The 11,051-nt window shown below is 37.0% G+C and overlaps 1 protein-coding gene across 2 annotated transcripts; it reads right to left on the bottom strand.

Moving 5' to 3' along the window:
- Nucleotides 1-2,444: 2,444 nt before the first annotated feature.
- LOC141653020 (protein NETWORKED 1D) lies at nucleotides 2,445-10,627 on the bottom strand. 2 transcript variants are annotated; one of them, XM_074460664.1, is made up of 5 exons: nucleotides 10,267-10,627; nucleotides 9,369-9,604; nucleotides 7,554-8,809; nucleotides 4,745-7,264; nucleotides 2,445-3,818 (listed from the first exon to the last, which is right to left on the bottom strand). In XM_074460664.1, the coding sequence occupies exons 2-5, from the start codon at nucleotides 9,469-9,471 to the stop codon at nucleotides 2,652-2,654; spliced, it is 5,046 nt and encodes a 1,681-aa protein (XP_074316765.1). In that variant the 5' UTR covers nucleotides 9,472-9,604; nucleotides 10,267-10,627; the 3' UTR covers nucleotides 2,445-2,651. The 2 variants fall into 2 exon arrangements, with proteins under 2 accessions (XP_074316765.1, XP_074316766.1); XM_074460665.1 differs by having other exon boundaries at nucleotides 10,312-10,579.
- Between the last annotated feature and the right edge of the window lie 424 nt (nucleotides 10,628-11,051).

Here is an 11,051-nt window from a genome sequence, read left to right as displayed (position 1 = left end):
CGAAAAATATTTTTGTCTGGACCATGGTCTGGATGAAAAATTTCTTTGTCCAGACCTTGGTCTAGACGAAAAATTTCTTCATCCAGGCCCTTTTTCAACAATTTTTTTTTTTTAAACAATTATTAATTTTCGTCTTAAATTAGTTTTGGGTGCGTGGATCGATAATCACTAATCCGTTCGTCAAATCATAAACTTGAAACGTAAACATATCACTTGAACATCGTTACTAGCTTGATCGTTGTTACCGTCATTATTCGATAGGTTTAAAACCGTTTTAATCGAAAAGTTCGTAAATTAAATTACGATATTTTTTTTCCAAAAAGCAATCTTTTTTGTTTTAGAAAGATTAGAGAGAGACAAATGGGGTTAATGGGGGGTAATATTGGAGAGATGTGTTAATTGTCGACGATAATTAGTAAAAGTGTCGACGATCTTTAGCAGGACCCCTTTGCATCTTTTCATTTTCTACGGTAGTAATGTTATTTTCTATTTCTAAGTATTTTTTGTAGATCTAGAATATTAGAGATTTTTAAAATATTATTTTGTTTTAGTTATTTTTTCCCAAATATTTATTCATCATTTTGACCATAAATGATTGGTAGATTTTTCTATTTTTATTAAATATTTTTCTTTAATTATTATAATCTGTTAAATAATTTGTTTTCACTTTTTTCTTTAAAAGAAATTTATTTTTTGGTATATAAATGCGAAAATTTTTAGTATTAATTTCATAATTTGATTTACGTCACATTCCTAGGTCTCATTACTCTCATAATTTATTGTTTTCCATCACTTCTCTATTATTATTTGATTACAGTTATACAATTTACTTTATATTTGTAAGTTTTTAAATATATAATCATTTTGGCCGAATTTAAGTTGATTATCATTGTTCACATATCAAGTCTCATTTGTAAATCATAAACTATGTGGAGTATTGCTTAGTTTTTAAGGTTATTTTATAACAATAATCCATCTTATTGGTGGTCTCCAATAAGGCAATAATCACTTTATCCTATTAATAATCTCAATTAAATCCAACTTAGGCACCATACCTTCTAATAACGAATCTGCTGATATTTTTTGAAGGTATGGTGTTTAGGTTGGATTTAATTGGAATTATTAATAGGATGGAGTAATTATTGCAGACCACCAATATGATGTATTATTGTTATGAAATAAGCCATGTAGGATAAATTCCAAACAAAATTAATTTCCATCAAAGAAGTGGGGCCTTGAACTTCCTATTTTAAGGACTATTTGACAAATAAGTTTTGTGGTTGTTCATATAATATACTCCCTCTCATCCACTTCAAAAGTAACATGAATCCACTTTTTATGAGAGGAAAAGTGGGTCCATGTTATCGTTGGAGTGGGTGAGAGAGAGTATAGGATAGGATTCCTCGTTGCCTTCTCGTTCCTCCCTTTTCATCTCTACTCTCATAATAATACGAAGCATTTCATTTTGGAAGAAGAAGAAATTACAGACATAGGTGTATATTTCATAGTCCACTTTGATTTTTTTTTTTTTTGTCGGGTAATGAGGAGCGGCCTCTCGGCCTCTCCTTCCGCTAGTGGCTGTTACACTGTCCTTATTGCCGGAAATAGATATACTGTCATTTACGGAGTACGAGTACATGAGCTAATCCGAATTTTCATATCTACTTCCCTGAAAATTCAGCTAGACAGCCCCAAATTTCCTGAGGCAGTTAGAGCAACAATGACTTGGCTACTTGTGTATGATAGATTTGGTTGTCATTGTGAGTGACATACAGGTTAGGTTAGAGCAATTACCCTTTTTTTAGGGTGAAATGTTCTTTAAATGTGGTTTGAAGGGACCATAAAGTTTGCTGGGGTTTTGTGGATGGCGCTATCGGTATGATGTGAAGACGGGAAGACTTGATCAAACGACTTAGACTTGACTCTGCTATTTGTCAAAGGTTGAAAGAATCCGCATAAATACGCGGCCAAAGTTTGAGCTCGTATATGTGGTAGTGTTAAGATTTACGCGAGAGGGTTTTCCACGTCCTACGTAGCAGTCCTACTCACCCGAATAACTATCAAAAGATATCAATGCCAAGGCTTGTCACTTTGTTGGGGCGTATTGTGTAGGTTAACATAATAGATTGTTTCGAGCACCTCTACCATATATTTACCTCAGCTGCATCATTCGCATCGAGTTTCAAAAGGATTCGGCTGATGGTGACCAAGCGGTCAAATATACACCGCCTTACCTACTCTTGAAAATAAAATTAGAATTTTCCCAGGGTAGTTCATAACGAAAATGAGACGTGCTATATCTCGTTTTATTCAAGTGGCGTAATACTGAATCCACCTTAATCGAAAAATAAAATAATGGTTTTATGTACACGGGAATTATTTAAAGTTGTAAAACACATTGCTCGATTCCAAAACCGATCTTGCCATGGATCTAAGAGATCGGATTCCTCGAAGCCTAAAGTGCAGTTTATTAAACACTGGACTCTCCTTCCCATAAAATAACGGGAATATATTTAAGTCAATAAATTCTACTACAAAACATATAAAAGTTACATGCATAACCATGGCGTTAAATCTAAAAGTTACATGCATAACCATGGCGTTAAATCTAAGTAGTCGAAAACCCTAACCTTAACGATATACTAACAGTCTCAATCAGAACCCCTGGTAGCTGGCTGCACACATCCACAGAAATGAGTCTTCTTTCGCCTTCGTGGGGTCCTCGTCCCGCCATAGAGGTAATCTCGTAAGAGAACCCGAGTGTTCCGCTCCACTATTCGAGCCCCACCTTTCCCGGCTTTGTTATTGTCAAGTTTCATTAGAAGAAATTGGATCTTTTGGATCTCCAATTGCAATCGTCCAATCTTCTCTGAGATCCTACGCGCTTGATCCATGCTTTTCTTCCTCCGGCCACTTCCATCTGAAGAATCGGCTATAGAAGATGACCCGTCGAAAGACATAGATGATGATGCTGATGTGGAATTTTCAATGTTCTTCATCACTTTCGCGCTATAATCAAAGAGCTTTAAGATCATTTGCTCGCTTTCTTCGAGTTGTTCTTTCACACCATCACATTCGGTTGCCTTTCCCTTTGTTGAGGTGTTCTCGGACATCTCCAACTTGTCCTTTAGGTCGCGCACTGTTATTTGAAGGTTAGTGAGCTTTTGAACATCAGAAGCCAGCCTTTCTAGGGTTTTCCTTTTGGTGTCTTCAACTTGGGAATCTCGGAACCTTCTAGAACTCAATTGATCATCGACTCCCAATTCTCTCTCCACCACTGACACTGACGAGGGACGACCACTCTTGTTCTCTTTCACGGCATCCAAGACAAAGTACTTGTTGGGCTTACCAACAGTCAGGTCAATGCTGCCCGAATGGTCTACGGTTTCCCACAACTCGAGTACATGATCGTTAGACTTCATTACCTTTCTGTTTCTGCCATACGACGAACAGTCCGATGCTTGATCCAGCACAATGTCTTTCATCATAAGAACCTCTTCTGGCTCAAAAGTGTCCGGACCCGATCTTTGCTTGAAGCCGTCAACAGGCCCGTTCCTCGGATCATCCCCAGGTTGTGATGGGACCCGCCGACTTAATCTCCCACTACTACCACGGCGTGAGCTGTTCTGGGACTTAAGACCTTCAATCTGTCGTAATGCCAAATCTAAGTCAGAGCGAACACCTGAATATTCTTCCTGTGCATGTTGTTTCAGCTCTATGATCGCCTTTTCCACGTATTGTATCTTAGTTTGGACTTTATCCAAGCTGACGGATCCATCAGATTGACATTCATTCGAGTCTTGACTGCCTTCTAAGTCCTGAAACATGACGGGTATTAGCATGATCTACGAAAAGAATGACTGAATCCTTTCTCCTATAAGCATGCTTTGTAATTGGCTAACGAAATTGAATAAGCACGGACTTTAATGCAGCCAGTGAATGTCTAGCACGATTAAATATTAGATCCTGACATTATGTCACACGCAACCATATAAACAAACAACAACAACATCAGAGCCTTAATCCCAAAATGATTTGGGGTCGGCTGACATGAATCATCCTTTAGAACCGTCCATGGATGAACGCACACCTCAAAATGCGAACAAAATAGGAAAGGAAAAATGAAAAACAAAAGGTAGAGTGAAACATAATACAAAAGTGAAGGTAAACTTATAGGTTTTAAAAATCGAAGTCCGGATTTCTTTTATAAAAACTAAATATTTAAATCGAGAATAAAGGATTGAAAACCGAAGTAAATTTAAGGGTCCGGAATACCTTAAAAGTGAACCAAGTAAAAATATATAAGAAAGAAGTTGGTAAAAAAGGTGTAATAAAAGAGAGAAGAACAAATAAAATTTTAAAAATTAAATAAAAACCATAAATATGTCAAAAAACAACAAATACTAAAACCATTCTGCAAAAAAACAGTATAGATTATAGAAAAGGTACTCCGTAGCTTTTAAACAAAAAATCACGAAGGACGGTGGTTGTTTGCAAACTTTTGTATGTAAACAATTCCTTCAAAAAAAGGAGCGAAAGGAGAAACAGCCATGTATCATCCTAATTTCATATTTTTCTAGCAGCCGAACTCCAATTCCAAAGACAAGCAAACAAGAAAGATGGCAGGTTAGTAGTCATAGCCGATTATGCTAAAAAAAAAAAACGTAGCAGGTAAAACTAGACTATAACAACTGAAATTTAAAAGCAAGATGATTTTGAGTGAAGCAATACACAAATGACATACCTCTTTCTTCCCATTGTCAACTTGATGAATATTCTTGAACGAAATCGTATGCTTCTCAAGTGATGCCACAGAGTCCTTCAAAGACATGATAGCCGAAAGATCAGCAACTAATCTCCCCTTTATTTCAGAATTTTCACCCTCTAATGCCCCAACTCTTTCTCTTAACTGAGCAATATCCATGCACTTTGAATAACTTTCATCTTCCAGGGCCTCATATGCTTTAACAAGCTCGGCAAACTTCTCTTTAATCAATGCTTCACGTACACTGCAACCCTGAAGTTCAGTAAAGAACGATCCTGCAATGGTCTCCCAGAGTTTGACTTCGTCTTTTCCTTTTTGTAGTTCAGAATTCAAAGCTCGTACTTTTGCTTCAGTTTCTTTTTGTTCTTTTTGCATTTCCAAGAGCTCCATTTCTTTCATGCACAAGAGATCTTTTCCGTTGACTATTTCACCCATTAACTGATCATTTGTAACTCTGACTTCTTCCAGTTCGTTCTCTGACTTCTTCAGCGAGAGCTCAAAGACGGTGTTTTTGGTCCGGGCGTCATTCAGATTTCTCTCTATGCTTCTCACTTTTTCCTCAAGAATACCATGGTCGCTACAAATCTTCTCTATGGTCTCAGTCAGCTCTGTGACTTTGTTTGATTTCTCAGAAATGACGTTCTTTAAAATAACCGTGAGATGATCGAGTTCAACTACTTCCCCAACCATACAAGAATACTCATCCTCCAAATCTTTAATGGTGAAAATCAAGGATTTGTTTCCCTCAACGACCCTCGAATTCTCGTTTTGTAGATCATCATAATCCTTTTGCAAAGTCAACAGCTTCTCCCTCAGGTTTTCCACTTCAGCGAGAAGAAGAGCTTCCTTCATATTCCCCTCCCTGACTTTAAGGATTAGTTCTTCATTATTCTCTAGAAGCTTCTGAGTCTCTTTCTGCTGTGAAAGTACTTCTGTGTTCTTGCTCTCAAGCTCCTTCTTGAAAGCGTGAACAACAGAATTCAGATCAGACACATCTTGTTTAAGTTGCCGAATTACTTCAACAAGAACCGACTTTTGAACAACTAGCTCCTGCTTCTCATCCCAAGCTTCACAGAGGGATGATTTAATGTCATAGAGTTTTTCTTGTATCAGGTATATTAACCTTCTGTCTTCATTGCTGCAGTCATCGCTTGAAGGCTCGATATCGGCTTCAAGTGTATCCAACAACTGGAACATCCCCATCCTCAACATTTTGACATTATCCTGATGGTCAGAGCTCTCTTTCTCCAATTCCGAAATGAGTTTCGCGGACAGCCTGGACGCCTCCACAAGTTTTTCACAGAAGCCCAACAATGAGATATTACCATCTTTCAAATCTTGGATAGATTTATATAAGAGGAAGATCTCAAACTGCGCATTAACAGCATTATCCAATTCTTGATCAAATTCCTCCCTCAAATGGTCGCCTTCTTCTTGGATTTGACGGATATGATTCTCCAAATTAGTATGCTCATGCTTTTCGGAAGCTAAATAGATCTGCAATTCTTTCACTCTTTCAAGGGTGGATTTTCGTTCTTCCTCTAAGGTCGAGTACCTCTTCTCTAAGTCTTCATGCCTTTGGCCAAGGTCTTCGAGTCTCTTGTGAGTTAGATCTAACTCACAAGTCAGCATCTCTTTCTCGGAGACTAAAATGCGATTCCGATCACTTAGCAACATACATGAATCTTCCAAGTTTCTAGATTTTAACCTCAACATTTCAAGTTCCGCATTGACGTCAAAAAGTGTGTTCTCCAAAAGAGTGTTCCTTTGAGAAAGTTTCTCGAGATTTTCAGTTGTCATTACTAATTGAGAGATCAAGGTACCCTTCTCAGTCCCAAGAGTAAATTTTTCCCCCATAAGCAACTTACAAGATTCCTCCAACTCCTCCACCTTTCCTCGAGCCCCTTCCAACTCAGCACTCAAATCCGACATTGAATTCTCAAGAACCTCGTTCTTTTTTACCAGTCTTTCCATTACCCCCAATTTCTCAACAAGAGAAGATATCTCTGTAGTACTCCTCTGGCAGTTTTCATTCAGTTTCGAGTTCTCATCCTGCAAATCTTGATGTTTCTGACTCAGACTATGTAATTCAGCTTTCAGGCTAGAAATTTCCAGCTGAAGAGCATTTCGTTGGTCAAGTAACTCTTCTTCGAGCTTTTCTTTTCCGCTCTTCAAGCCAATGATTTCTTCCTGCATGTTTTTCATGGAAATGGCTGATAACGAGTTCAAGTCATCCAGGCTCTTGTTTTCATCCTTGACCTTCTGGACTTCATCCTCTAACTGTTTCTTCTGGTTTTCTAGTTCTTTGAGAAGTTGGACCTTCTTCTGAAGCTCGTTGGCTACGGATCTGAGATCTTCTTGAACTTTTGAATGTAAGTTCTGCAGTGATTGGAACCCAGCTTCTGTCTCCATAAAGCGCATGCGCTCTTCTTGTACACATGTCCAAAGTCTGCCCAATTCCCTCTGCTTCTCAGAGAGTTCTTGGTTCTGGGTACTCACCTATATTTATAGGAACAATACAAAAAATTAATGAACAAATAAAATACAACAAAAAAAGTGAGGCTACGACATCCTCATAAGAGAACCACAAAGTTTCATACGAGAGTGTCTCATGATAATCATGATAAAATTATCATGAAACCGACCCATACAGTGGAGACGTGGAGTAAGTATTCTTTGATTTCAGTTAAGTAGATTAATGGTTCGGATTTATTTCTAGCTAAATTAACAGAGCAAAGTACAAATTGTTCTAAATGTGTTGCAAATGGTTCGCATTTTAGATACACACCTTTTGTCCCAAAGAATCCACCTCAGACTGCAAAGACTTGTTTGATCTATCCAACAACAGGCACGTCTCTTCAGACTGCTTTATCTTAGCAACCCCGTCTTGAACCTCAGCCTTCAACCTCTCAGTCTCTTCTTGAATGACGATAATTTCACGTTCCAAAGTTGCAATCTTCTCCAAGGACTGCTCATACTTAAGAACAGCAGCTTCTTTCTCTTCCGTCAATCTTTCTATAGTTTCCTTCATAGTATTAACTTCCCTTTCAGCATTTTCGGCTCTTTCCATGGTCCTACTGGCATAGTCCTCAGCTAACAACAATTTATTCTCCAAATTGGCTAACTTCTCCAGAGCCTCCATATACTTGGCCAGAAGGGCTTCTTTCTCGGCCTTGACCCGAGAGAGTTCGTCATTTAGATGTCCAACATCATCTTCGGCTTGAGAGACATGGCGCTCCAAATTGGCTATTTTGTCCAGAGACTGTCGATATTGTGTTAAACTAGCTTCCCTTTCAACTTCTACATTGGCTAGGAGTTCCTTCAAGCTTTGAACTTCGGCTTCAGCTTTGTTAGCTCTTAAATTTAACCCTTGTGAATCCTCTTTTGCCTGCGAGAAGTCAGATTCTAGTTTGGTCAATCTTTCTAGAGTCTTCCTGTACTCAAGTAGACCAGATTCCTTTTCAGTTTCTAACTTCGCAAGCGAATCTTTTAGACCTTGAATATCACCCTCAGATCTTCCTAATCTTTCAGATTCCGACAAAACTTGAGGTAGAACATCTCCTTTCTCTTCTACTCCTTGAAAATTCAGGCCTTTTCGCGCCTTTCCAACCCCGTTCAGTTGCTTGAATTCTTTTTTGCTAGACCCGTTTGTGAAATTTGCACCTGGTTTTCCAGAGAGGAAATCTGATGAAGACAAACCAACAGCACCCTTACGCAATTCATCAAGGTCTGAACCAGCTCGGACAGGAGCCTGCATCTCAGGTGTACGAGGATCAGAATCATCAGCGGGGTTCATAGGCCCGTCTTCAGTCATGAGGAATGGGACTTGGTTGGGAAATGCTTCTGCCATGGTTTTATGGGCCTGGCGGATCACCCCTGTTGCGTGATCATATCTTTCCGCCAAAGCACGGTATGCCCGGTAAAACTCTTCAACGAGTTTCATAAGCTCGGGGCGCTTCTTGTAATACATTTCGGCTCGCCTTGCAAAAGTGTCTTCATCTACTTCAATAATCTTAATCATTGATTTGACATTGCTATCCATATCTGCAATAGAAAAAGATTCAGGTTCTTATTGTGTTGCTTTAAAAACAATTTCTTCTCTTATGAGACGGTCTATTGAAAATATCGTCGGGAGAGGACTGACATTAGCTAATTCTTACTAACCACGCTAGTGACTAAAATTCGGTTATTCAGTCTTGTTACTGAAACAATATGTGGGTAGGGTTTCAATAACGAATTGGTCTCAGACTATACGAGCATAAGACCGTCTCTTAGGAGACTAGGTGAGATGCTATAATAACTATACCAAGTTACTGTAAAGATCCCATATCGAAAAGAGAGAAAAAATCCCCGTCTTCTTCGTGTATTTTAATATTTGTAGTGATTACAGCATCTATATAAACACACAGATAGATAACCATGTAGCTATTCGGGACAATACAACATAAAACATGCCTTAAATATACCATCAGAACTACAGCAACTTCAACTAAATAAATCCGACTCAATCATAATCACTTCAAGTTCACAATGTCTGACAGCAGTTGCATCAATTGCTTTCAACAAAGGTAACAAATAAAAAGCCAAAGAACAAACATAACACCTGTAAGATTTTCCTTCAGCCATTTTGAGTTCTTAGGGCTAATATGGCTATCCCACCACCATGAATACATGTTTTTACTCTCTGATCGCGACAAGGCCGTCATTATCTGACCCAAACACACTACCTCCTTCAACAACCTTGCAGCCTGATCACACTAACTAAACTGTGCCAAAACTAACAATACTCCCTCTCCCTGTACAGAGAATGATCCTTTGTTCCTTTTTATGTATATATACCTGAAAATGCAAAAATATATTAAGATAAAAATCCAAAAATAATCATCTGTTTACCTTCGATTAAAATACCCCTTGTAAAAATGAAAGGTAAACAAATGATGGAGACGGAAGATTATGATCTAACAATACTATACACACAACAATACAGTCCAACAAAGTATATGATCATACAACAAGAAATCCAAAAGACCCACCTACAGAAAAGATCAGATTTTATAACAATAAAAACAAAAACTTACATATCAAAACACAAAAAAAAAAAAAAAAAAAAAATTAAAAATCACAATTTCCCAAGTAAATTACCACTAAAGTTCAAGTCTTTGCAATAATTTACCTCAAATTATGCACTTTTACATTACCTAAACAGCTAAAATTTCATCAAAATCATAATTTTCATCAAAAAGATAACATCTTGAATAATTCAACCAAAAGTCACCAATTTTTAACCTACAATTCCCAAAAAAAAAACATGAATTTCACTACAAATTAATCCCAAAAAACCCAAAATTATATGCTACTCCTATAATTAGCCAACAATCTAATTTTTACTCAAAAAATTGATTTTTTTTGCAACTATATACTCCTAGTCATATGATCCAACTACAAGAGTAAAACAAGCAAAAAAAATCAAAAAAATTATAGGAAAAATAAAAATTACTCACAGTAATAATAAATTAAATTGTCGGTAGAATTAAGAACACAAATACCCAAATTGGTTTGGTTTGCTTCCCTTTGATTTCACCCCATTTTAGTTGAAGAATGAAGATCTCTTCTTCTCTTTGTTTGTTTCTCTCTCTCTCTCTAAGACCCACCAAATAAAAATTAATATAATAATAATCTCTCTCTACTGAAATCCTTTTCCTTCCTTTTTATTCTTTGCTTTTTCTTACTGTTTGTTGTAAGCCTTTGGAGGGCTGTCACGCTGCTAAAGAATACAATTATTTTGATACTCTCTTTCTCTCTCTTTTGTCTACCGTACATATAACCCAAATACTCGTCAAAGACCGTCTTATACAAATTTATCGTGAAGCAAGATCTTTTAATAATCACGGGACCAACTCATAAATATAATAATTGTATAAGACCGTCTTATCGTGTCAAAGCAAATAAAAACAGTCATATATTGATAGTAGTTTTTAACCAATACAAAAATCGTCGCATAATATAAATAATCTTTTTATTGTTTAATTTGTGATTTATGAAAATGATTTATATTCTTTATTATTTTAGGTATATAATAACGATTTTTATATAATATGGATTTTATGATAATACTCCGTAATAATTAATAGTTCAATGTGTTATCCTATCTTTCTAGGGGATATGAGCTATAATTAAGCAATATATTCTTTTGGAAATTTATTATTGCAGCAATAAAAGTTGATTAGGCAACGTCTCTTTTTGTGAGGAATGCTAGATTTCCTGCGTTATATATCGACTTATTTTA

Source organism: Silene latifolia, chromosome 4 (genome assembly GCF_048544455.1).
Source record: "Silene latifolia isolate original U9 population chromosome 4, ASM4854445v1, whole genome shotgun sequence".
NCBI classification, from domain to species: domain Eukaryota; kingdom Viridiplantae; phylum Streptophyta; class Magnoliopsida; order Caryophyllales; family Caryophyllaceae; genus Silene; species Silene latifolia.
Note: the sequence above shows the minus strand (reverse complement) of the source record. Positions and strands in the feature narration are given on the sequence as shown.

Excerpts from the sequence above, each read along its gene's own strand:
- LOC141653020 (XM_074460664.1), bottom strand. The coding sequence starts at position 9,471 with ATGACGGCCTTGTCGCGATCAGAGAGTAAAAACATGTATTCATGGTGG. Across the intron at positions 8,810-9,368 it reads GCTGAAGGAAAATCTTACAG|ATATGGATAGCAATGTCAAA; the intron begins GTGTTATGTTTG and ends TTTCTATTGCAG. Across the intron at positions 3,819-4,744 it reads TTGACAATGGGAAGAAAGAG|GACTTAGAAGGCAGTCAAGA; the intron begins GTATGTCATTTG and ends GTCATGTTTCAG.